The following is a 27,979-nucleotide window of genomic DNA, read 5'->3' as shown; positions in this document are numbered from 1 at the left end:
TGAGAATTGTGGCTTATGCAATGTAGCCAATAAGTGTTACTTAAGGGTTTTTATACTTACAGCAGAGGATTTTTAACAGCTTTTTGAAGCCCTTCTCCCTCATTTCACTTTCAAATTCATTGTAAAACTCAGTATTTCTTCACACCGCACCATCTTTACCAGAAATTAACTGGTCACATGACCCCTTACTTATTGGTCAGGATGTGTAAATGCTAAAAAAAAAAAGTGTTTTCATTGACTTTTGCAAAACACTTTGCAGGTAGTATTCTGCTTTCTGAAGAGGGCAGAACTCGGAGCACCAACACGTGCCAAGGTCTGTATAGCGATTCCAGAAACCATGCATTATTACTCACATTTGGCTAACATTGGGCTAAAAGTTACACGGTATCCCTTTAAATTTAAGAAGGATGAGTGTATGGATGATTGTATACAGATGGATGGATGCTGCACCTTCTTTTATTACTTAGCTTGCTTGTTTAGAGAAGGGGTGGCCAACGCTGGTCCTTGAGATTTACTGTTCTGCAAACTTTTCAGGATGCAGCCCTTCTCCAACACACCTGAATCAAATAAATGCACGTTGCCACATCTCTGCTGTGCTAAATGACAGACATTTGAAGGAATTCAACCATTCTATTCAGGTTTGGTGGAAAAGGGATACATATAAGACTATGAGCACACTAGATGTTGGGGAGTTCACTTGGGAAGCCATGATTTAGACGACTCAAGTACTATGAAGTACTAAGTTCAAAAACTATTTTCTGAGATTCTGATTCAATTAACTGAGAAAATAATCTGCAAATTAATCACAGTAATCATGTGTTTTAGCCTGACATGTTGAGCTCCACCTCCATTGATTAGAAGAGTGAAATAATTTTTCATCAAATTTTTATTTTTACATGCATAATGTAATTAGATAATTGTGTAATTCTTGCTCAATAAATTTAACTGGAGAGCTCATAAAGGAGTATTTGTACGGTGTTATTTTAGTGCTTCCTCCCTTTGTTAAACTTCTGACTGCTAAGTCTAACACTAAGAATTTAATAGCTAAAATGAGACTTGCCCAGCAGAGTGCTTACTTCATGTGCTGAATGACAATACAACTGATTACATGCAGTCTAAGGATGGACCATACCATACCATACCATACTATACCACTGATTCTGCAATGTGTTTCAAAGAAAGTGACATGTGCATAGCTTAACCTCTTGTATGAATATGTTGCTTTAATAGTGAAGTAGAGTGACCTTTCAACAGGTTCAAGCAACATTGGTCATGTTTACATGAGAGTTTTAAAAACACCTTCTGCCTCAAGTCTCTGGTACTTTATATTCTTATTCCTCCTCATCTGCTGAAAAAAAGTGAAGTACTTTGCTTGTGTCAAGCTGGATCTTTAAAATTATAATCAAAATCAAAGCAAAAAGAGTTCTTATTTTGTGGTTTTCCATGTTAATGCCAAGAAGACAAGTGGGAAGTGGAGTTTGTTAATTTACAATTGATGACCTCAATTCGGAATTACTATTTCCATGTAAACATAAGAAGAATACTTTAATTCAGAATTATTTCATTACAAATTATTAATTCTGAATTAAAAGACTGCATGTAACCATAGCCATTATTGGTCCAAAAACCATGCTGTTCACATTTCATGAATGTGCAAATATGTGCATAAGAGATTCTTTCTGGGGAAGCATTCATTTAAATTTGAAATAAAATACCTAAAAGCAACCATAAAAGTCACATATTTGCAAAATTGGAATTTCCGTCTGAAGTTTCTCACCTTTTATTAAGCAAATGTTTGCTGTCATTCCGTTTGAATGACCTTACCACCACCCTAACCTGCAAGGACAGCTGGTACTTTGAAAACATGTTAACCATGGTAAAGTTTGAAATCCATGGTTAGGGTTTGCCATTGCATCACATGAACGCTGCAAAGAACAATTGTCTGTTTCAGAAATTGACAATGAAGCTTTTTCTTCTTTTTTGTGACTTTTTTGTGCTGTGTCTTTGTAAGGCAACCATAGCAGTGTTTTTCAGTGAAACTGAGCCAGAGCACGCTTGAATGTTAACTGATACAAGAAAAAGATTTATTGTATTTGGATGTTGGTTCTCCCATCTGCACTGTGTAGTATTTGTATACATTGTATATACAGTACAGTGTGTTGACTTGACAGATTCTTGTTGTTCCATTTGCATACATGTGAATCACATTGCACAATGCTGCCATCACCATTTCCAGTTGAACTGGGTTGTGTACACATCCTGAAGTTCTATAGTTCATAACCTTTCATTGCACAAAGTAAAAATATGAATGCACTACAAACATGGCCATATTTTGCAAAGTAGTAAATGTCATATAAAGAACCACAGCTTTGTAACAGGAAGAATTACCAAGTTGTGACTCAGTTTTGTCACAACTTGGTAACTTGGTCACAACAGTCTGTCCATATAATTCACAATGTGTAGTCAATGTCTTCTAACAGCTGCATTGCCTTGGGTATTGGGTTAAGATGACACAACTCCTCATGCAGGCATCTTTGCTGATAATGACAAATCATGTCAACTGAATTAAAATGATTAAATCACTGCTTTTAAAAACTGCCAGACCTCCTTCAGAAATGTGTGTGTGTGTGTGTGTGTGTGTGTGTGGGGAGAGTGGGTTGGGAGGAGGGGTTACCTCCTTCTGAGGTAAAAATTGTAAAATCGTCACCTCTGTGGTAATTCTAATGCTGTGAGGACGGTGTGAGGAGGAGCATTACACCTGACCTGAGTTACAGCAGTAAGAAAGATTGTTTCAGGATGTTGGGAAGGAAGAATCTGTGCACTCTATGGAGTTTCTTTCATGGATGAATTTAACTTTAGCTTTTGTTAAAGGTGTGCTTTGGATCTATTTAACATTGTTTCTTTCCATGCCTTGCTTTTTGCCCCTATTTTTACTCACCCAGATTTAGCTCAGTTTCATCCTGTAATCCTTCTGTTTTGTTAGTGACACTGAGAGAACAGCCTGGACTGTGTGGCTCAGCCCTGCCTGTCAAAGCCTATAAGATCTCTCACCGGGATCAGGTTATTGCCTTTGCCCAGTGTGTTTTTATATTGAACTGCATGTGATAGTACGCCTTGGTGTTGTATTGTTTTGTCTGTGCACGTGTCTACGTGGTCCACGCACATATGTTTTATTTTGTAGTCACTGTACATGGATCCGGCTGCTCTGAATAAGTGAATGTGACACACAAGAGTGGATGTAACAATTGTCTTTTCTGACCTTAAATTTCATGCAGCCCTCTCATGTCTCTTCCATCCTCCCACCCATCCACTAACATATTCATCCATCCTCACAGTGGGGTGATAGATGGGGCAGTGGAGACGGTGGATGTTAAAGTTTGTGGGCCGTGGATGGACAGCTCTGCATGAATATCGGCGGCACAGAGCAAGTGCTGGGAATTGGATGAGCCAGAGCAAAGGAGGCGTCAGCACTTTCCCTCCCATGCATTTTCACTCAGCCAGATTGAGTCTTATTATCTGACCCTACTCCTCTTTCCTCTGTGACCTAATAATATTGTTTCAGCGATCCTGTCCAGCTTCTGACCTCATGACTTCACACAGGAATGCGTGAGATGAAAAGAAAGAAGCATAGTGAGTTTTAAAATTTTGCTTCCTACTAAGCCTTGCTGTAATTATTAGAATCAGAACAACCGTGAAGAATTTCACAGCAAAATAGTAGCAAAAGACGTATCAGCATTCCTCTGTTTTTTTTTCCCTGTGATTCTAATCTTGTTTTATGTAACACTATAATAATCTGTGATGGATCGCAGCCTATAAGTGTAGTTTTAATGCAGTTTCACAGTATGAACCAGAATGTCACACTTCATTTCAAAAAGGTAATAAAAACTGCAATCAGATAAAATTATAAGGAACTGTACATATAAATATTCTCGTATTAATTGCGTTCTTCTCTGCGCAATACACAGTGAAGACAGATTAAGTCAATTAAAATGATGCATTGACAACAGTGAGCAGCAGAACCAAATGCAGAGATTGAAAGTCGGAAATCTTCTTGCTGTGAAGCAACAGTCCTAACCACTGCACTAAAAAGTCACTTAGGGTATTTCACATATGTAATCACAGTTTGTTTTAGCAGAGTCCAATGTTTACAACATCTCGGCACTGTCTGCAATACATGTTGCAAGTAAATTTGAGCTAATATTCATGAGCTTTGTTCCCACAAAGCTTGCACATTCGAGATAACCCCACCACTGCGGATGTACCCTTCACAAGCAGTTGGATGGTTGTTTTTTTTTCCCACTATGAAGTCAAGTGTGTGGCGGGAGCTGCTTGACAGAAAACTGTTCAACTTGAAGAAATTGCAGAGGCTTTGTAGTTCATTTACATGCACAAAATAAATATTGTTGTGTAATTTACAGTTATTATGAAACATTTCTCTTTATTGTGTATCTACAGATTGCTGGATTTGAGTTATGACAGCCATTGACAGATCCACTGACATTCTGAAAGCATTGTAATGTTGTACATTACAAAGACAAAGACATCTAAAATCTCATCAGTGATATCTTTTATTGGTAATAGTGTGTTTTACTACTAGCAGAATCAAAGTAACCTTATCTGTGAATTAATGAGGTTATGCAGGGGTTTGTTAGGCATCCGAGGTAAATGGGGGGAGATTTGGGAAATAATCCCTTTCCAATCTGGCCACCACAGCTGGTTGTCTCAAGCCTCCCTATCCCTCTTCTCACATACAGACACACACATTTAACCAGACACACACACCGGGCTCTGAACTCGATGCTGGTACCAGCAGGAATAGCAGCACAGGGATGGGGACTGATAAGAGCAAGGAGCGTGTTGGTTTAGTTTGGTTTTCCACATCAGTTCTCATACATGTGTAAACACAAGATTCAGTTTCATTTAACATTTTTGTAATGTTATTAAGCACTTTGATATGTCTTTGTATGAAAAGTGCTTCATAAATAAAGTTTGATTTGATTTAGGTACAAAAGACCTCTAATGTTCTTATTAAGACTTCATCAAAACATACTTTTGGAGAAAAAGGTGCTGAAATGGACAAAGCAACAGTTGCTGTCAGACTTTTGAAAGTCCTCTTATCTCTGTTTGCTTGTGTTATTTTAGTGGAGCTTGTAATTGTCACCCTGAGTTCTGGTGATGCACAATCCCAGTTTGTGGCCGCCTGTTAAATCTCATTCTTCTGGGAGCCAGATTGGCTTGGGAAGGGGTTGGGGGGGGTGCGTGTTGACCTTGTGTACAGATTTAGAACACAGAAGCATGACTGATATGGCAGCTGTACTGTGGCAGGCAGCAGAAGCCTGAGCTCCAATCAGATCATCAGGTCAGATGGTTGTAGTTAATGCCAAGGCTCAGAGTGTAAATGTAATACTCTTCAACTTAATGCACAAATACAATTTGGGAGGCTTTTCTTTGCAGCCACCAGCAGTCTTGAATGATTATTGAAGTCAGTTTCTTAGGAACCAACCTCCTCTTGGTCCACAGTCTGTACTAAAATTCCTTTTCTTCCTCTCTGGCATCAGGAAATAACTGAATGACGTCATGTAGCTTTTTTAATTCATTTTTTAACAAGTGAAAAAATCTGAGCAGCCACCATGTCTGTAATCATTATAATCACTTTTGCACATTTCCCATTCTTTGTACACAGCCAGTTGAACACAGGAACTCAGACACACGTAAGGATCACACATAGACTCCCTTGGACACGACCCTCTTTCCTTTTTCCACATATTGTGTTCCTTTCGACCATTGTGCTTATTGCTTTCTTTGATTAATCTTCCTCCTTGCTCTCCCTGATGCACGGGTCTGAGTCAGTAGACTTCCTGTTGGCTTTCAAAACAACTCTTCATGTCAACCTTCCTTCCGCCCATCTCCTACTTCCCCCGCACCTCCCTCGTCTTCTATTCATCACTCTGCAACCCATTTTGCAGTATCTTTCTGCCTCCTTCCTCCATCCATTTCTCTCGCTCCATTACCTGGCTCGTTCATGTCCCCTTCATCTCTCCCTCTGCCTGTCCAGCCTCCTGACATGAATTCTTTTCACCCTCTTACTGTATTTTCCTCCTCTTCTCTGCATCTTCCCTCTTGCCATTCATCTTCAGGTCCTCTGTCCGTCCACCCCCCCCACCATCTCACCGTCATTCCCCAGCTCCCTCCCTTCCCCATTACTTCGTCTGGCTGTGGAGCTGCTCCACTCTTGCTGACGGTGCTGTTTGCCTGAACTGAGTGCTCAGCTTCACAGGCCCCTCGCCTCCCATCGCTAACCCCCCCCCCCCCCCCTTCCCACCCTCCACCTCTCTTCCACCCTCTTCTATCCTTTCCTCCTACCTCCCACCTACATATCCCCACTAGGCTAGGGAATTAACCTTCCAGCCCTGGGCTGCTGGGCTTTAATGACTGTTTGTGGGGCCTGCTTCAAGCACACAATCCAGCTGCCAACATCTGGGCCACACACACCCACTCTCACTGCCTATACACCAGCTCTAGGGTGAAACTGATCCCACAGAGTAGTTACTGGGTAGCAATTGTATGCACTATGCATAATACGAAGCAATTGTCATTGACTTTGTGACAACTTTGTTTCTTTATCATGCGCTGTGACAAATTTGGGCGTTTCTTGCCTCAGTTCTAACTGGTTATGGTTGGTCTTTTATTTCTGAAAGACTGACCAACAGTGGAACAACAGATGCACCAGTGCAACTGCCTCAGTGCACTGTGAGGTAATAGCTGGTCCATGTAGTCAGCGCAGAGCCATATCACAAGCGTAGACTCTCTCAGAAGATCAACTGAAAGATACATGCACAAGGAAAATAAACATGACCTTTAAGTTGTCTTGCTAGAAGAGCTTTCAGTATGTTTCACTGAGCAAATGGTGGCACTCTCCAGCCACCATTCAGTTGGAAGTATATAATTGACAAAGGGGGAGGATGAGCAATATTCAGAGAGAAAAAAAAAAAAACTTTGGTCCATCTCTTTCTCCAGCTCTTATCTGATTATTCAGTATTGAAAATACATGTATGTGGATAGTACTGATTTAATCCATTATATATGAGAATAAATGTTACACAATCAAAGCTGTGAAGACATTCATGTTAGTGTCGATCTTTGATGGCTTCTCTGCTTCTTCTATGCCAGCACAACCTAATGCTAAATAATGGGATTTATGAATACTTTACAGGAAGACAGAATAGTAAGGAACTAGATGTTACTCTGCACACTGGCTCACTGCAGCTTTGCAAGCTTTGCATAGGTATTCACAGAGCTCTGAAGGGCCTGTTACTTTTTTAGTGGTCGGATGCGTCTACCTGGCTTTACACCAACTATTTTTCTTTCAGTCTTGCGGGCTGTCTTTTTTTTTTAAAATTTTTTTACAAGGATTTTATGGATCATCCCCTTTTTAGGGAGTGCCACCCATACTCTGTGTAAATACACCTTCATTCTTCAGTCTGTGCCACAGCTTCTCTCCCTCTCTTTATCTGAATGCTTCCGTCTTAAACTAAAGAACAAGAGTAGAGGGAGTCCCATTGGCATTCTCTAACATCTCCATCGCTCACTTCTGTTCAGAGAGCCATCTGTAGATCGAAAGACAAAAAGACGCTCCAGAGCCTTCGTGTCACTCAACAGGTAAGCCATGGCGTTCTTTATCTCATGCAAATTCACACACATATCCGAAGACTCATGGCTTTTTCTTTTTTTTTTAAGGAGAAACACTCTTTGTGTGTCTGCCTTATGCTTTCTCTCTGTACGCTATAGGCAATCAAATATGCTTGACTTGGTGGAATTTGAAAGAAGATTTTGCTTTTCTGTCTAAACTTTTTCCTTGGTAGAGCAGTTGTATTAGCGTGCATAGCAGTCATTGTAATCCACCAAACTTTAAGGCTTTTAGTTGAAAGGACTGGATATAAAGCACACAAAAACCCAAGCTGGGTTTCTTATATATGGCCTGAAACTGCCCTGGACTTGTCGATTAACTGAGCTCATGTGATGAAGCATATCTTACTTTTTTTACATCCTGACAGCTATGACCTAATGAATGTTTGTTTGCATGAGTAGTGATTTGATTATGACTGGATTGTGTTGATAATCTAACCTGCAGATTTCTAAAACCCTTTTTATTTTAACAGAAATTCAGGGCTAAAATTGCAGTGGTTAACAGCAAAGCCATGAGCCACAAGCAACTTGTGAGATTGGTAAGAGTTTGTGCTAAATTGATGGCTGTGGGAAGGTTGAAAGTTCATTTTCTGCACATTGTCTGATTTATGGGGTTTCACATTAAATTATTGCAAGTTTGAAAGTATTGAGTTATTTTGATTATGTTAGGAAAGATGCCATTAAAAAATCTACCTGCTGTGGCCATGCAAAATGGTTGAGCTATCTCTGATGTCCTTGTGGGGATTGTGTCAACATTTTTTGCTGAAACCAAATCCAATTTTAAATCAAATTTTGTAATTTTCATTTTTAAGAAGCTGGTAAAGAACAAGGTCAAAATTCTGGTGACAATGTGAGTCTTTAATATGTTGGTTCCTTATATTTATAAAAACATTTAATAGCAATTCAAAGTTAATATTTGAATGACATCACTTTTATTTCAGAAATGTTACACTTTCATAGATTTGTCATAAAAAAGCAACAAACATGTACCATGTAATGAGCATTCGCTGGCTTGTCTGTATTTTTCAAGCAATTAGGGAGGTTGTTTAACTAGGTAATGGGAATGTGGGGAGGTCAGGCAGGCTGTGTCTGCTTTCATTAAGAGTCCCAATGAAAATGGTGACTCATGAGGCTAGCAGCGACCTTTTCTGTGTTAGACTAACATTTCTCTTCCTCACAGTAAATGCTTGATGTTTGAGCTCTAAATCTCAGAGGAGGAGATGAAACTGGAGGTTTTTTTTTTTAAATTGCAGAGAAATAAAAAGCACAAGCGCCATTGTTTACTATCAAGAGATGGAAACCTGTAAGTTGCAACTGACATGAGAAAAAATGTCAGCGTTTGGAAGGATTAAATAATTGTCTTTGTGTTTATCCACAGGAGGCAGAGATAAAGAGAAGATGGACATTTTAACCTCACAAAAGAATTACTATTCATTGAAGAGGGATATAATTGGCCTTGTGTGTTCAAAGAGTATACTGAGGCTCTAAGATACACAAATGTTTTGCGAGTGAAAAATAATTGAGTGTGAGTTAATTCTTATCAAAGCCTCTTGGAGTGCAACTAATCGACTGAGGAGGGAGATGCGTCAGAAACCAGTTGCCTACAATTCATTTAGTCTATTCAGATGAGAAAATATTTAGTTTTCAATTAAGTAAATCACTATTATTTGTTCTAGTCTTGCTGCAGATAAACTGAAGTGATTATGCGCTTACTTAAAATCCAAAGAGCTTTCTTTCTGGTCAGACTAGTCAGCTTAGGACCACATTTTTTTAACTCTAGACAGAAATATTCTATTTTCTTCATTCATTAGAGCAGGAATCGACCCTAACAGATCATCACATATGTATGTCATGTCATAGGTAAATGGCGTTAAAACTGAAACAGTCATTGAAAATGGTTAGTGTTTTCTTAAAGGGTTTGTGTCAATTGAATGGCAGATGTCTCTTCTTGCTTCTGTTTATTTTATGGTTCTATTGTTTTTAATGTCAGACAGTGATGAAAGATTCATATTGTGGATGTCACATCTGAAGTACAGCACTGGCATCAGGGGCACTTCCTTCCAGTGGTTTAGATCTTATCTCTCAGTTTCTCCCAAGACTGAGAGATTCCTCCAACAGCCCTGTCTGGTAGGGTTCACCCAGGCTCGGTGGCTGTTGGCCAAATTTCCGATATTTACTTTTTCACCATACACACACACACACACACACACACACACGTACATAATACATATATATATATATATATATATATATATATATATATATATATATATATATATATATATATACACTACTCACAAAAAGTTAGGGATATTTGGCTTTCAGGTGAAATTTATGGAAAATGCAATATGTTCATGCTACAGTGATATAATATCATAAAAGTAAGACATTTAAGTAGAAGGATGCACTACTGATTTCCTCATCTCAAAAAATTCATTCAACACAAAAGGTAACAACAATGGTAGTTACACCACAACAAAAAATTTGAACGTCTCAATATCTCGTCATGTGCCCTTGAGCATCAATTACAGCTTGACAACGACGTCTCATGCTGTTCACAAAGCAACTTATTGCCTGCTGAGGCATGGCATCCCACTCTTCTTGAAGGGCAGCCCTCAGGTCATTGAGGTTCTGGGGTGCAGGGTTTCGAGCCTCTACACGACGGCTCAGCTGATCCCACAGGTTTTCAATGGGATTCAGGTCTGGAGAGAGTGCAGGCCATTCCATTTGAGGTACACCAGTCTCCAACAGCCGTTCCCTGATGATGCGGCCTCGATGAGCAGGAGCATTGTCGTCCATGAAGATGAAATTAGGCCTGTGCTGTTCATGTAGGGGCGCTCTCCCTGACGTCTCCAACATCGTTGTCGGCCATCATTTCTGCTCAGTGTGAATCGACTTTCATCAGAGAACAGCACTGAGGCCCACTGGTTCCTCGTCCAGCGTAAATGCTCCCTGGCCCATGCAAGACGATGATGCCTGTGCCTGGTGGTGTGGTCAGGTACCCGTGCAGGTCGTCTAGCACGCAGACCACGCTGATGGAAACGGTTTCGAATGGTCTGACGTGACACTTGGGTGCCTCTCACCTCTCTTAAACGTGCCTGGAGTTGAGTGGCATTCATCATCCGGTTTCTCAGGGCAGTGTTCACAATGTAGCGGTCATCAGCACGGGATGTGGCCAAAGGACGTCCACTTCTAGGCCTTTCTGTGACTCTTCCAGTCTCTCGATATCTCTGTTGCAACCTGCTGATGACACTCTGTGACACTCCAAGCTCAGTGGCCACTTCTGTCTGAGAACGTCCTGTTTGAAGCATCGCAATGGCAAGGGACTGTTGTTCCATTGTTAGGTGTCGTCTTGGTCTCATGATGTCAAAATGTGAACAGCATGATGAGGACAACTGTTTAAACACCAGCTCTAACTGAACCAGGACATTTATTGGTCAATTCAAGGATCACACACCTGCCGTGATTTTTGCCGTTAAGCTCCTTGTTAGAGAACAGCAACTTGTGCAAAATTTATTGAAACATTTAACAGTTGGACATGTGCATTTAAAAGCTTAGAGAAGATCACATTAAGTTCACCTGTACAGGTTTGAATGCATTTTAGGCTTGTTGTGAAATTTCACCCAAAAGCTGAATATCCCTAACTTTTTGTGAATAGTGTATATATATATATATATATATATATATATATATATATATATATATATATATATTTTTTTTTTTTTTTTTTTTTTTTTTTTCTCAACCTTTCTTTGTTATGCTATGCTTATGCACCTTTATCTCACATTTGTTTAAGTCTAATTTGTGTTCCTTTTTTTTTTTTTATTTTCCCAGGATTATTGAAGGTCAGGTGTCAGTGGTGAAATGGCGTTCTTGTCAGCATGGATTTTGTCTCCTTCAACTCTACCCTTTCTGTGTCTTATCTGGGGTAAGAGAGTCAAATGTCACTGTGAAGCCTTCATCACAGTAACTGTGGCCTTTTCAAGTCCCATCTATGGTCAGACCATTCAGCAGAGTACTGAGAACCTTGAGATTTAATTTTGACTTTGACATAATAATTACTGTGTGTAGTATGTGAGTTTTCCTCTCAGTTTGGGTCAAAATACCAGTTTATCGTGATTTGTCCTTGACACATACAGAATAAACCAGTTGAAATGACAAGAAACTGATCTATGAATTACTGATCTATGAATTACTCCACATAAACTAAGTGTTGCAATATATGTTTTTTCTTGCCGCATCTGACCAAACAAAACAGAAGATGCTGATAAAGATTTTAGGGCACTGTCCTTAAATAAAAAAGAAGTATAGAAATTAACCAGTGGTTACAAGGAAAATGGGAAAGTTTGTTGTGGGGTGTGGGTATTTCTGGTAGTTGGCTTGACCTGAGTTTTGCCTTGGCTTTTATTAATCACTTTCTTGGCAGGATTGTTCTTTGGTATAACAGGACTTGTTAGATATATGATGATATACATTGTGTCACAAGTGCTGATAAACTTTTCCTATTTTCATCTCTGACTCTACTTTGAAAAAGTGAGCAATGCTTCTGTAAATGTTTCCATGGTGATCACATCCATGATCTCCAAATCATGAGGCTATGTTCATCTACATAGCCCCTTTATTAGTTGGCTGTGTGGTTGTGAACATGAACTGAATCACACCTCAACCTTTTACTAAAATTATAACTTTAATTTACACACTTTCTCTTGATCACATAACACCTACTGGTTGAAGAGGAAGATGTAACCTTAAAAAGATCCACAAAAAAAGTTTTTATTACTATTTAATACTTGATTACTATTGTGAAACAAGATTTCCACTTCTCATCCAAGTGTGTCAACTTTCTATTCCTGAGAGAAGTGGACTGTTTCCTTTTCTCTCAGTACTCTAAACTAGCAAATCTCGATTTCAAAACTAAGGGTACAGTTTCTTTTGGTGCTGAAAGGTTTCTAAATGAGCCACCCATCTTTTTGAAAAGCCATCCTTCTGCACTCGTTTGTGATCCCATAGGTCCTGTTAAATTATATAATTTTCCACAGTTAGAAAAAGAATGGGCAGACAAGACATAGAGTAAATGTACAAACCACACACTGTGTCCTTGTCATGATTTCTGCATCATGTTTGCTCATCAGCTGTGTGTTGTTGCTTCGACGTGCTCTCAACCTATTCTGCCACTGACATATTTCTGAAGGCATGCTTTTGTTTTGTTTTTTTTTTGCTATGGCAACCATGATCATGTGACATACCTGATTGAGTGATGAATGTTAGGAGTACTAATAAACACGTTGTGTTCCCGCAAATGCAGTTGTTGCACAGAAACAAAGAGCAGTACGTGTGCTTTGTGCTTACTTACGGTACGTTGAAAGCTTTGCGGATCAACTGAGAATGTCATCAATCAGTGTCTAGAAGCTGGTATAAAAATATTTCTAAATCAACATGATCGAATACCTATAATGTGAAAGTGGACAAGAAGAGAAGAAAGAGAGAGAGAGAGAGAGAAATTCCTGAATTTCCCCTCTGCATATGGTAAATCATAATACTTGATGGGACACCTCTAGATCAGGCTACGATGTATAAATATTTGGACATTTAGCTGGAATATGACTCTGTCCTTCTTAAACCACATTGATAAATTAGTGTCAATGATTACATTTTAAAATGGGCTTCCTTTATAAGAGATCCTCCTCTGACTTACATGTCTCATCAACATGGCGCTTGCAGATCAGTATGTAGGGCTTTTTATAAAGGCTTATGTCCTCTACCACTCTGCCATCCGCTTTGCAACAAACGCTCCATTCAAAGCTTCTCACCAGACTCCATGCTCCTCTATTAATTGGTAATCATTACAAACCCACTGCAAAATTCCCCAGTTTATGTTACTCAACATAACTCTTCTTGGTTTGACCCCTCCCTTACTTGTGCCAACTTTTCATACACTGCATACAACATTTGTTCTGCAAACTTGATTTTGTTGACAGTACCTTAAACCCAATCCTCTTTAGGCTTGTCGTGCTTTCAGCCTGCTGCAGCTACACTGGAATGACTCTCTAATGCTAGACACTCTCGTCTCCAAGGCAGTTTTTAAAGCTTTTATCATGGACCTTTTTAAAAAGCAATCTTGCTGCCCCCAAGATTGCTAACCCTTCATATTGGCTGCCTGGGTGTGTGTATGATGTAGCCCACCTTTTGTATCTAATATTTTGTCAATTATACTTAATCTGGTGTTTAGATTATTTGTTTTTAATTTAATTTGAATTGTTGATTTTATAGCCTCATTTCCTCTGCCTCAAAAGCCCAGGCCTTTTGCCAGGCCACAGTTGTAAATAAGAATGTGTTTTTAATCTGTCTTGCCTTAATGAAGGTTTAAATGAAATTAAAAATAAAGTCTATTAAATATGGTCTTACATTGTGCAGCTTGTAGTTTTTCCTGGTTTAGTCTTTGTTATAGCAAAGAATAATGAAAAAAAAACCTCTCTGCAGTACCTTTGTAATGTCTGACCACACACTGAAAAGCTGATGAGCAGCTATTGTAGAATTTAGCAGCTAAACAGCAACATATCCCCCTGGGGAGATGTTGGGAAAAAAAATCTGAGAAAAACAAAGGGTAGATGCTAGACTTAAATATGTTCAAAAAGCTTGACTTGTTCAAAAATAATGACTTACAGGAATTGCTGACAATTTAACATATACTTCCTTTTTATCCCAGCTGCTTCTGACAATTTAAAGGTATAAATGTCATTATTAGGTAACTTGACCAAAAGGGAAAAAAGATGTTTGTGACTGCAAGCAGGAAGCAGATGCATCCCTTGTTGAGATATTAACTTCTTTTACTTTTCAGATGAAACTGTTTATGTGTACACACTTGAGGGTAAAAGGAGTACAAGTTGTTATGCAAGTGTTCATTTCTAAAACAAGAAGGACACAAATGCACAAGGCACTGGCAGTATTCAGCAATGAGAGGGGAAAGCTGTAGCTGATGTGAAAAGGGAAAGAAAAGTGGAAATTCACTCTGGGAAACAAAGAACAGAGAACATGCCAAGGTAAAAATACACAGTAAAAGGAAAAAGAGCAAAAACTTCACAAGGAAAATCCTTAAAATATATGGTGTGGTGCGAGGAATACATACAGAAGAGAAGAGAACGATTAAACAAAAGGCTGCACTTTGAATACACAAGTTCCTGTTGAGTAACCAGGTAACAGTTGAGCTAAGGGCCAACCTGGGGAAAGTTTACAACGTAAGGGAGGATCTGTCATAAGGAGTGATGGAAAACACACCCAGGCGCATGGAGAAACACAAAATAGTAAAAGAAAATCATTTAATTTTTCATTTTGTAGGCACTTGACCTTGATGGAAAACATCATGTACATAGGGAAAGATGTGAAAGTGCACTCAAAGAAACTACATCTTTAGTTTAAATGAAACGCAACAGCACAATCACTAAAACACAATTATAGTAGCTGAAGCACAGTGTCAATATAGGTCCACTATATGACTATAATCTTCCATAGAAGCATGGCTAAATAGTGCATTTCCCACACTGGGGAAAAGCACTGCTTTATGGTAATAAAGTAATCCAAATGAAAAAAAGAGAGTTAAGACTTTCAAGTAAAACTGATGAAAAATTTGTCAACAGGATGGGCATAAAGGATAATGTCCTGTGGCTTAGATTTGCATTTAAAACATGTAACCATAAATCATCCATGATGCCACTTTGGTACTTCCAACTCAACCAGGAAAAAGGAACTAATTTGACCTTAGACAGGGAGGTACATGAAACGCAGAGGAGAGAGAAAACCTGAGACCTTTGGGCTGGTAGAAAAGGTTAATCGGGTTAAATCCCTGTTTAAGACAAAAACTTTAAATATGTTTAGTAATGGCTATTATTATTATTATTGTTTTTTATTATTATTAATAATAATAATAATAATAATAATGTTTAAAATCAATGTTGGACCAATTTTCACTCAATTAAGTTTTATCTGTGTTTGTTGATATGGTTTATTTCTATAGTATATCAGAAAATGCAATCATTGTGGATCATTGTTGAGTATTCATTTATGCAAACTGTATGCAAATACACTCCCGTGTTTAGTTGTTTGTATGCATCCTCTGTAATGGCCAATCTTGCCCTTCATATTTGACGTGAGGTGACTGGTTCAGCCTTGATCTGAGAGTGCTGCCTCTCACTCATGTTGTCAGATGCAACCGAGCATGCACTTCACAAACAACTTGGTCACTGCTTCAATGAAGGTCAAGATTTAAGCAACCCAGTGGAATCAGTCTGGCTTCTCTGTGGGGCATTGTTTAAACGAGGCTCATGCTTCCAAATTAGACACTAATTGGAGTAAGCATTTGGACTGTACTCCTTGAACTGAATTTATTCATAACTCCTGTGTATAATAACCATATAATCCTTGCTCCAGCATTAAGGGGCTGATAGGTGGTCTGCTTTAAGGTTATCTTTCTGATTCAAACGCAGTGAACCACAGAATTTCCTCTCACAGCGTGGCTGAAGGATGGCCAACACCACCTTTGACAAACAAGTGGGATTAAAGTGATAATCATTACTCTTCCCAGGAGGTATTAGCTACTGGGACATCGACAATGAAGAAAAAAAAAGGCAGGTGAACAAGGTCTCTGATACCCCCATGCTTTTTTAATTCCTCCCCATACCCTATCTGCATGGCTGAGGGGAGATTTAATTTGCAGTAATTACATTATTGACTCATTTTCAGGGCCGTATCATTGCAGTTTCCCATCAATAAAACATATGCCAGGATGAATAATGTGGCCACACACAATAGGGTGCCTTCTCAGAGAAAAGACCATCGGGCTGCTTCCCTGTAGTGTATGTTTATGTCATGCCCTCGCTACTTCATTTATTTCCTTCAAAACATTTCTCACACACTATGTCATCACTCCTTCCATCTTTTTTCATTAACTCCCATCACATTCCTTTTCAACTCATTCCCTCCTTCTACTTTTTATGTCTCCAGGCATGCAGGCTCAGCAGGCCTTCAGGACTGAGCCCAGGAATCTTACTGTGTGGATGGGAGCCACAGCTGTATTGAAGTGTGAAGTGCTGCGGCCCTCAGGGACAGTGCAGTGGGTGAAAGATGGCCTCGCCTTGGGATCAGATAGAAGCCTTCCAGGCTATTCACGCTACAGCATGACTGGAAAACTCAAAGGTAAACAAGGGATAGTCAAGAAATGTGGGATGTGGACCAATGGACCTATCTAAAAAATAGATCTATTTGATGAAGAAGCTACGAACAGGCAACAAAGCAAGTCTCTGTTGATGCCTTCTGGTTGAATTAATATTTTAGGTTATAGGTCCATGAATAAGACAACAAATATAAACATCCTACTGTGAAAGTATTTAAATGGTATTTCATGTTTGGAAAGAAAGATTAAATGTTAAGAGGAACTGTAGAAAGAACAGAATAGTGTGTCAGTAGTTGATGGAACCAGTATTTTTTTTTTTCTTCTGGATTGAAGTTCATACAGTTTTAGTTATAAAATATTACCACTGTTTGGTCCAGAGCCATCAAATAGCAGAGCTCAGTGCTGGCTACTTCAAGAGGTAAAGAAGACATATTTGTTGCTATGGTGTCAAAGTGCAATAATAAAGCAACGCAGACATTTCAGGAAGCTTAGGCTGTAAATAAAATGGTGCAAGGGGGTGGGATGCAGGATCATCAACAGCCCCTACACACCCCCCTTATCCTGTCACTCACAATCGCAAACGAAAGAAGAAAAAAAAACTAACAAGAAATTAAAGCAATGGAAGTGTCAGCTAATCAGTGAAATGTGGCAGAAAATAAAGTGCATTGCAGAATGTGCACAAGTCTATAAAAAGTAATAGCCAATTAGAAGGTAATCCTGAGTAGGAGAAGAGCATCTGTTCCTGATCAGCCCACAACTAGACAAGCTGCACTTCACTGTTGCGCAGTATGAGACCACCAATGACATCTGCATGCTGATGCATAGACTATGCACATATGTGCACACATTCATATTAATGGGCAGAGTTTACATTATAAATAAATCTAGAAGGAAAAGTCTCTTTCCTCTATTTCTGATAGGTCCGGGTAGAAATCATGGGAAGTATAACAGTATATTCATAATAGCCACCTTTTACATCTGAACACCAAAATGAGAACCTGTATTGATGAAATGAAAGACCACAAGCACATAGGACCTGCCAAGCACTCACTCTGCCGAACACTCACTCATGAATAAAATAGTCATCAGAGCAGGTACACTTTTACACTTTCCAGAAAAAGAAACTGCAGACTGATGTTTTCAATCACTTTACACAGCACAGAAAGAGTAAAATCATTTAGGACGACACTTGAATGCACTTGATAGGCCACCAGTTTTCACTGATTGTCACCATCAGCCATGTTTATTGGTGCTTGAAAAATTCTGAAATCACGCATTCACAGACATAAGAATGGGCAGCTTTGATTCAACACACACTTACTATAAATGGAGTGCACTCAGTTTCCCCAAGCTAAAGAAACAATGTAAACGTGAAATGACATGAGTCTAGCTCTACTGTAGGATTTCAGGCAGTTTAAACTAACGACTCTAACCATTAGGACCAGCAACACAAGCTGATAAAACAGCTTGTTCAAAGCTGTTTGTGCATAAAGTGTGTATTCCTTAATTTATTTTCAATGATTGACCCACAAGCAGTAATTTGATTGTAGAATTTAGCCTGAAGCCAGTCAATCAGGTTTAAATTTAATTATTAATGAATATACAAACATTCATCTCTTCAAATTTTCCATAATTAATGTCATGTAACTATTATAAAACCTAATGAATTGATAAGTCAAGAGATTTCATTACAGCATGAGATTGTCTTCTAATTTTTCTTTCTTTTTTTTTTTTTATCAAGGTAATAATTTCTTTTAAAATTTTGCACATTTTCTTTACCTTTCATGATTTAATTTTGGAAAGGCAGAAAAACACAACCGTCAGTTGCTTCACAGCTGACACATTGTATGGACTGTATCAATACTTCACACTTGCATTTTTAATCACATCCAAAGCAGTGGACACAAAGCACAAAAAGTACAAAAACAATTCTATGAAACAGTTGTTAAAGCAGCATAATTGTTGTTTGGAAATTCCCAAGTTAAAATCATAACATAACTCTTTAGAAGTGTTGTGGATGAACCTGAAGTGAGCAGTTCAGAAACACACTAACTTTCAACTGTTAAAACTGCTACCAGAAACTTTTTATTGGTGCTCAGTAAGTCTATACATCAAAAGAAAACTACAGGTTTTCAGCTCCTTTTACTGATATGGAATGTTGGATTTTTGACTTCCACATGGATAATTACTATGTGACAAATGATGAATAATATATTTTCATTTTTAAGGGCATGCAATTCTTATGATGTTTTGGGGCATATTTATGCAGATAAAAACCAGATTTTACATGGCTCATAAAGTTACAAGCTGCACAGCGTACATGCACACATGCGGATTTGCATACATGAAGACTTATTTCACTACAGGCTTGATGGCAAAGTATATATACCAGCACTTAAGTCTTGAAGGTTCCAATTTAGATGAAATGAATACAAAGTAACAGACAAATAAGCTGATCACACTTAAGCCATCTGCAATCTCTCCTACCATAAATACCAGCTCACTGTTATTTGATAGTATTGTTTGTGCATAATTTCAGAAAAGAGGAATAAGATTAATAACTTCAGCACGTCTTTCTCTCTCTCCACTTAGTGATAACTTAGATGTGAAAATTGCTTCTGGTTGGTGTTAATTATCTTGCCACCTTACTTGACACATGCATTTTTAGGCCTGAGTGGTTGTCAGACCAAGATGCTATTTTCCACATGTTAGTAGGCTGTGAGCCATCAGGAACTGGAAAACCAACAGCAAGCATCATCTAATCCCCACAGGTTATGGCAGTGCATCAAACAAATCAAGCCCTGCTGGCATGCCGCACTGTCAGAGGAGAGACGGAGAGTGAGGGGCTCTGTCTGGCATCAATTAATATACAGTTTATTCAGTCTGTGTTTTGAATCGAGGATTAGATTTCATTTACCACATTGGGAACTCCTTCTGAAACAAAAATGATACGGGTACACATAGCAACTTGCATGTCAATTAAAATGCCTGCCTCCAAAAATTCTTGGTTTATTTATAGCTAAATAAAATACCCCAATACCCAACAATTACCTATTAAAAAAAAAATAAAAAATTAATATATATATATATATATATATATATATATATATATATATATATATATATATATATATATATATATATACTGCTCAAAAAATAAAGCGAGCACTAAAGTAACACATTGTAGATCTGAATGAATGAAGTATTTTCATTAAATACTTTGTTCTTTCCATAGTTAAATGTGCTGACAACAAAATCACACAAAAATGATCAATGAAAATCAAATGTATCAACCCATGGAGGTCTGGATTTGGAGTTATACTCAAAATGAAAGTGGAAAAACAAACTACAGGCTGATCCAACTTTGATGTAATGTCCTTTAAACAAGTCAAAATGAGGCTCAGTAGTGTGCATGGCCTCCAAGTGCCTGTATGACCTCCCTACAACACCTGGGCATGCTCCTGATAAGGTCGGAGATGTTATCCTGAGGGATCTCCTCCCAGACCTGGACTAAAGCATCTGCCAACTCTTGGACAGTCTGTGGTGCAACTTGGCGTTGGTGGTTGGAGTGAGACATGATGTCCCAGATGTGCTCAACTGGATTCAGATCTGGGGAACAGGCAAGCCAGTCCATAACATCAATGCCTTCATGTTGCAGGAACTACTGACACACTCCAGCCACATGAGGTCTGGCATTGTCTTACATTTGGAGGAACCCAGCCAATCTTGGTGTTCTCTGGCAAATGCCAAACGTCTTGTACAGTGTTGGGCTGTAAGCACAACCCCCACCTGTGGATGTCAGGCCCTCATACCACCCTCATGGAGTCTGTTTGAGCAGACACATGCACATTTGTGGCCTGCTGGAGCTCATTTTGCAGGGCTCTGGCAGTGCTCCTCCTGTTCCTCCTTGCACAAAGAAGGAGGTAGCGGTCCTGCTGCTGGGTTGTTGCCCTCCCAACGGCCTTCTCCAAATCTCCTAATGTACTGGCCTGTCTCCTGGTAGCGCCTCCATGCTCTGGACACTACGCTGACAGACACAACAAACCTACTTGCCACAGCTGGCATTGATGTGCCATCCTGGATGAGCTGCACTACCTGAGCCACTTGTGTGGGTTGTAGACTCTCTCTCATGCTACCACTAGAGTGAAAACACCACAAGCATTAAAAAGTGACCAAAACATCAGCCAGAAAGCATTGGCACTAAGAAGTGTTCTGTGGTCACCACCTGCAGAACCATTCCTTTATTGGGTGTGTCTTGCCAATTGCCTCTAATTTCCACCTGTTGTCTATTCCATTTGCACAACAGCATGTGAAATTGATTGTTAATCTGTTGCTTCCTAAGTGGGCAGTTTAATTTCACAGAAGTGTGGTTGACTTTGAGTTACATTGTGTTGTTTAAGTGTTCCCTTTACTTTTTTTTTTTGTGTGTGTATATATATATATATATATATATATATATATATATATATATATATATATATATATATATTTATATATATGAACTTTCCTATCTCTGGGGCTGAAGTCGCTGAGGTGGTTAAAAAGTTGCTTGGCGGTAAGGCCCAGGGGGTGGATGAGATCCGCCCGGAGTTCCTTAAGGCTCTGGATGCTGTGAGGCTGTCCTGGCTGACACGCCTCTGCAGCATCGCGTGGACTTTGGGGACAATGCCTCTGGACTGGCAGACTGGGGTGGTGGTCCCCCTTTTTAAAAAGGGAATCACATTCCTCAGCATCCCCGGTAAGGTCCATTCCGGGATGCTGTAGAGGAGGGTTTGTCAGATAGTTGAATCTCAGATTGAGGAGGAGCAGTGTGGTTTTCGTCCTGGTCGTGAAACAATGGACCAGCTTGTATGGTCTCATTTCCAGTGAGGGTTGGACTCTGCCAAGGCTGCCCTTTATCACCAATTCTGTTCATAACTTATATGGACAGAATTTCTAGGCGCAGCCAAGGTGTTGAGGGGATTCGGCTTGGTGACCTCAGGATTGGGTCTCTGCTTTTTGCGGATGACGTGGTCCTGTTGGCTTTATCTGGCCGTGATCTCCAGCTCTCGCTTGAGCAATTCGCAGCCAAGTGTGAAGCGGCTGGGATGAGAATCAGCACCTCCAAATCTGAGACAATGGTCCTCAGCCGGAATAGGGTGGATTGCCCTCTCCGGGTCGAGAGTCGGGTCCTGCCTCAAGTGGAGGACTTTGAATATCTCTGGATCTTGTTCACGAGTGAGGGAAGGATGGAGCGTGAGATCGACAGATGGATCGGTGCAGCATCTGTAGTAGTGCGGAATCTGTGCCGGTCTGTCGTGGTGAAGAAAGAGCTGAGTCAGAAGGCAAAACTCTCGATTTTCCAGTCAATCTATGTTCCTACCCTCACCTATGGTCATGAGCCTCAGTTCTTTCGGGTTGTGACCGAAAGAACGAGATCACGTATACAGGCGGCTGAAATGAGTTTCCTCCGCAGGGTGGCCGGGCTCTCCCTTAGAGATAGGGTGAGGAGCTCGGTCATCCGGGAGGGGCTCAGAGTAGAGCCCCTCCAGAAAGATAGATAGATAGATAGATAGATAGATAGATAGATAGATAGATAGATAGAATAAAAAAATCTATATCATAAGTCTGTAAATATACATGTCCATCTCTCTCCAGGGCAGTATAATCTTAGGATTGAGAACGCCCAACTGGAAGATGAGTCCATTTATGAATGTCAAGCTGGCCAGTCGGAGAGCAGTGATGCAATCATCTCCAATGCAGCCTGGGTGACCGTTCTAAGTAAGACAAATAAATTAATAAAACTGCTGTGTTGACAGAAAAGACATGGGGGACTGTTTTTACTATCAGATGAACACAATGACACGTTTGATAAGGCACAGTGAGCACCTTCAGTTCTCCAGTAACATACATGACCTCTTGACCAGTAATCAGCATATAAAGAGCTGTTTAATATTCATTTATATTGATGAAGATCTTTGATTTGCTTAAGATAAGGCCATTGCATATGAAGCATACACTAAACTTAGTTTGTCCTTGTACAGTAAAAACTCAATGGTTTCACACAAGCATTACAGAAGGTTTCAGCCAGCATGTTCCTGTAGTTCCACAGTTTTAACCCTCAACTTCCAGCAGCTGCAAAATGCAAAGTAACAGTGCTGGATTCTCAAGCCTCAGGATGATTCATGGGCCTTCCTTGCACAGAATAAATTATTAGAGAGGTGATTGAAAAGTTCCTCTCAGACATGGACTGAAATATGTATAATTGTAAGCCTACACTGGACCACCTGCTGTCATTCTATAACATGCAGTATTACTCTTTCCCATCCTTCTTGCTAGTAGAAGCAGGTCCATATGTGGTGAGGAAGGCACTCTAAAAGGACCTTTCTTCTCCAGGCACAGTTCATTTACCTACCCCCCGCCTATCCCCACCCCTCCTCATCACACAATTTTTCCCTCTCTACCACAGGCTCAGGCTTTCTGTTTGGTGAACATGGTTGGGGGTGCGTGGTGTGTTGCAGAGGGGGCTTGCTGCAGCAGTTCGAGCAGCCTCTTTCTCCTCTGGGAAGAGAGCAGGTTTTTTTGACATGAATGGGCTAGGGGAAGGGATGGTGGGTGGTGAGGGGTATGGAGATGCATAGACTGCAGACGTCTCTTTTAAATGACTGTGCTCCATCCTACAGTGCAGCAGTTTCATGTCCTACAGCTGGCCTACACCTGCAGCAACAGCAGGCTCGACTCCCACATTTATTACCTCTATTGCATGTGTGCCCATGTACACCAAGCCATTACAACTGCCTTTGGCTTTATCAAAAAGGTCATAATGGGTGGGAATTAAACTCTTCTTCAGTCTGGGATGTTTCTGACATGCTGGGACACAAGTCCTGTTTGCGCTTGACAGCAGATGTATATTATGCTGTTTTCAGCTGGACATTTGTAGCTTTTGCCAAAGATAAAGAATGAAGCAGCCAACTTAAAAAGCATCCTGCAGTTTGGTCCTAAACGGTCATTTGTTCTACTTCAACAAGTCCGGTGATTCAAATTACATAATCTGGGGTTTGATAATGAGCTGATGAATTCAATTTCCTGTTAGTGCTGAACTGGGACTAGAAATTGTGCATCATTTTTGAAGAGATCTGTCTCTGATGAATTTTCCATCGGCTTCTCCACCAGGCGACTACAGCTCCCAAGGCCTCACACCCCTGGCCAGTCAACCATGGCCATATCCCATCAAGCTTTGCATCAAATCAAAACACTATAAACTCTTTATGAGGCGCTACCATAGAAGAGAAGGAAGGAATTTGAAAAACAAAACTGAAATTGCTGGTTGTAAAATTGGTATCATGAGTGGCTAATTCAAGATGGATCACCACGGGCAGTAAATAGCTACAACAGAGAGGTAAAATGTCAATAAGCTCCATCCATAGGCTTACAAAGAGATGTTTTCATGACATTTCCATTGCTGTAACATAACTCTTGTGTGTTTTTGCCTTCCTGTGGAGCTTAGATAGGGGATTACTGCTACAGGGAGATCAAGTGGTAGTGAGTAATCCATGACAATAACAACCCCTACCCCCTCCGCTGAAACCCCCTCCTCTGTTAAAACTTACCCCACACTTTGCTCGTCACCTACCTGACACATCCTGTGTCTCGGTTTATACTATTAGCTTTAGCATTTAATCCTATTAATGAACAACATTCTCCCCCATGACACCGCATGCCTGTACAGATGCCTCCTGCAAACGCTCAAAACTGTTTTTGATGTGTTTCTGGTTTTAGACTGTTACTCATTCAGGTCTCACAGAGATATGCATGTGTTTGTGAGAGTGCGTGTATACATTAGTGTCCATGTGTGTGTAAGCTTATTATCGGATAGTGGTTTGAGGTTAGGGGACATTTTAGGAACCGAGGCTATGGCAAGGTTTTGGCAGTAGTTAATTAGTTTAGCGGTTGAAGAGTATATAATGAGCCTTCATTTTCTGATACCTTGCCATGAATAATGGAACAACTTATAAACAGGAACACATGTAACATAGGACATGGCAAGTGACTCTTCATTTTTATTCATGAAAAGTTCTGCCAGTTGCCCAAAATATAACTTCTTTAGAGGGCTGTGTGTTTGTATGCAGGTGTGACATCAATGTTCACATTGCAGAGAGATTCTCTGCAAATATTAAAAAAAGACAGTTGTAGGGGCTTGTTGTGTTTCTGTTTTCAATCAAAAAAATAATATAAAGAAAAGAGCCAGAATGTATGACTAAATGCACGTGATAGTGTAAATGTTTTCTTTGTAAGTCAGTCCAATATATGTAGATGCAAAAGGAATGATACAGTTCTGAGACAACTTCATTTTAAACAGAACAATTCAGACAGTCTGATGTGATTCAGTACAATTTAATGCGGTCTGATGGAGTTGGATAATGATTTTTTTTTATTGTAAATGAGAGCAAGCAATTTCTAGGAAAGCCGGATTGGTTTGCTACCAGGACTGCTACTCAAGTTTTTCTGATCTCTTACAGCAACGGGAGAAAAGTGTTTGGCTCTTATTTCATATGATCCTTTGCAATAGAAGTCTCACACACTATATACAAAAAACTACCTTGGAGTTGATGTATTACCATGGCTCTAATACATACAAATACATTTATTGAGTACATACAAACTAATATTATTGTATTGAATTTAACAATAGATCTATTTTATTATCTTTGACCTTGCTGAGTTGGGCCAAAAGTACTGTTGGAAAACATCTTCAATATCAGTTTTTTCTCTATTTATTGAGTTGTTGATGTAATGTAATATGGTTGCAGTGACTCTCAGAATGTTCATTTGTATTGTCTTACAATCATATTCAACCAAGATTTCTGGTGTGTTTTACAACATTTTAAATCAGTTTTAGCCTCCAGACATTGTTACCAACTTGGCTCACAGTGGTAACAAAAGAGGGAGTCAAATACAGGATGAAGTATTCCCATTCTCTTTATTTACCAAACTTATTCAAAACAAACTCATAATGGGGTCTGAGTGTGTAAAATATCAGTAGTGAAATGCTGTGAATGGTTGTGTGAACATGTGTGCAATGCTGTTCAAAAATGCAACCCAAAGCTTAACAAATTATAATTACCGTGATGGTAAGAGAAAATGCTGCCCAGCCAGAGGAGAAAAACCCAGGGAGTGAGTCTGGCAAAAGCAGGCTTTATAAGTTAAGCCACTCCCACCTCTGCAGGTGCATTACATTCTCTCCTAATCACACCTAATACAAACAAACTGAGATGGCAGGCCATCACAACATCTTAAATGTTTGCTTACATCACAAGCAACAAATATGGCATAAATGCAGTATTTAGTGCTTGAAATGATTAAGGCATTGAAGACTGGAAAATGGTCTGTTTAAGTGGTTTAAAAACTCTATATGTGTTTGTGTAGTAATGTTGTAGACCCACTCCATTTAATTTGATGCAAAAAAATAATTTAAGCTCATTTGAACCCTTCCTTGCATGAATTGTTTTAAAAAGAGACCAGTTTTTTCACATACTATACTTTATTTCCAAGCACTCATTAAATTATTTGTATTAAAAATATTCTTAATTTTATTTATTGTTATGTGTAGGTGGGTGATACTTTATGAGATGACTCACAATTGTTCGCTGAAGTAACTAATGTGTGAGTGTCCCATTCTCAGCCGTACCTATACAGCACTAGCAAAAAGCTTTTGAACAAGTGTATTCTGTGGTTCTGCAAAGGTGTAATTGGGTCATTTACCGCCTTTTGAGACATTCATTCAATTCAAGGGTCTGTGGACTGGTGTAATTGCATCTTTAATGCTAAATATCAGGTTCCAATACAGAGTGGTTAATTTTCCGCAGCCCTAGTGTGTTTGTAATCTCATTTTTGTTTTATAAATGGCCAACTTGGAGGTGAACGCTGACCAATGGGAATTTAACTTGCTTTATATAATAGAACCAAAAAAAAGAAGTGTTCTGCAACATGAGATGCGTTGATGGTAGGCATCGGAGGGTCTTACTTCTGCAGCTGCTAAACACTTGCTCCACTTCTTTTCTACTGAAAAAAAGTGCACTGTTTCAGCGGCTTTCATGGCCAGAGATCCCACACCTGAGACCTACAATGTGTGCCTGTTTGTAAGAATGAGTGTGTGTTTTCATGCACCAATGAAACCCTTTAGCATACACGTGCATGGATGTGTGTGTGTGTGTATTTGTGTGTGTATTTATGTCTTTTTCTTTTCATATTCTGGGGATAGAACCAAGTAGCTGTGTCTATCAAAGTGTCTATCAGAGAAGTCAAATATCCATTATTTTCCATCTGATTCAGCATGAAAAGCTTTTTAGACTCACTGTCTCCCTGGTCAGTATTATTTAGAGAATCAGGTTAGTATGACATATTAGACCAAACACACACACACTACTGTCTGTTTTGAGAGTGAAGTGAGATGAACGCCTGCACAATTCAATAGTGTGCTTAGGAGCACAAATCTGCGTGAATGGTAGACTTGAGTTTATCTAAGGTTGTTTATGTGCAAAGGAGATGCAAGAGTAAACTGAACGAGAGAGACAGGGGGATAGGTGGAAAGAGCTGCTTATGCATATTGATGTGTGTCTACTAATCTGCTTCTTATCTGCCTTATCCATCCATCCGTCTGTATTTGTCTAATGAATCGAAATTTGTCCTTGCCTATTTTTATCTTCATATATGCACTTTAATGAGAGAGATCGAGCTGGAAAGGAGGTGCATTGAGGCAGAATTTTAAAAAGAAAATCTGACAGGCAAGTAAACAAAGAAGTGGCACAAAGAGTTAATAAGGAGATCTGAATGTTTGTTTTCTTTTTTTCTTTTTTTGCATATCTAGTAAATTGAATTTGGTTTTTTTTTTTTTTTTGGTTCTTTTTGTCCAAGTGCTCTCACATTTGTATAAACGTGTGTGTGTGTGTGTGTGTGTGGGTGTGAGTGTTCCCAACTAGGCTGATTGGGTCACCTGATTTGCCAGGGTAGATGTGATGAATGGTGGGCTGTGAGTCCTGGTCTGGAACACACCTTCCTCCTTACTCTTGCGGTTTAACTGCAGTGGTCAAGAAGGATGGTGTTTGGGGAGGGTGGCTCTGGCTGCTAGGGAGGAATGATGGAGTGAAG

The 27,979-nt window shown here is 39.5% G+C and overlaps 1 protein-coding gene across 1 annotated transcript in view; it reads left to right on the top strand.

The window, feature by feature from the left end:
• Nucleotides 1-11,535: 11,535 nt before the first annotated feature.
• The window catches only part of nphs1 (NPHS1 adhesion molecule, nephrin), a gene marked incomplete at its 3' end in the record, with an annotated part of 41,499 nt that continues 25,055 nt past the window's right edge, over nt 11,536-27,979 (top strand). Inside the window, exons 1-3 of the mRNA XM_079241116.1 lie at nt 11,536-11,614; nt 16,684-16,875; nt 22,490-22,612. Of these exons, the coding sequence (XP_079097242.1) occupies nt 11,551-11,614; nt 16,684-16,875; nt 22,490-22,612 (379 nt within the window). The 5' untranslated portion in view covers nt 11,536-11,550. The remainder of the gene's footprint in view (nt 11,615-16,683; nt 16,876-22,489; nt 22,613-27,979) is intronic.

The sequence above is a fragment of the Telmatherina bonti genome (assembly GCF_933228915.1).
Source record: "Telmatherina bonti genome assembly, chromosome: 5".
In the NCBI taxonomy this organism is placed as follows: domain Eukaryota; kingdom Metazoa; phylum Chordata; class Actinopteri; order Atheriniformes; family Telmatherinidae; genus Telmatherina; species Telmatherina bonti.
The sequence above is the reverse complement of the archived record's forward strand: the minus strand, read 5'-3'. Positions and strand labels throughout refer to the sequence as shown.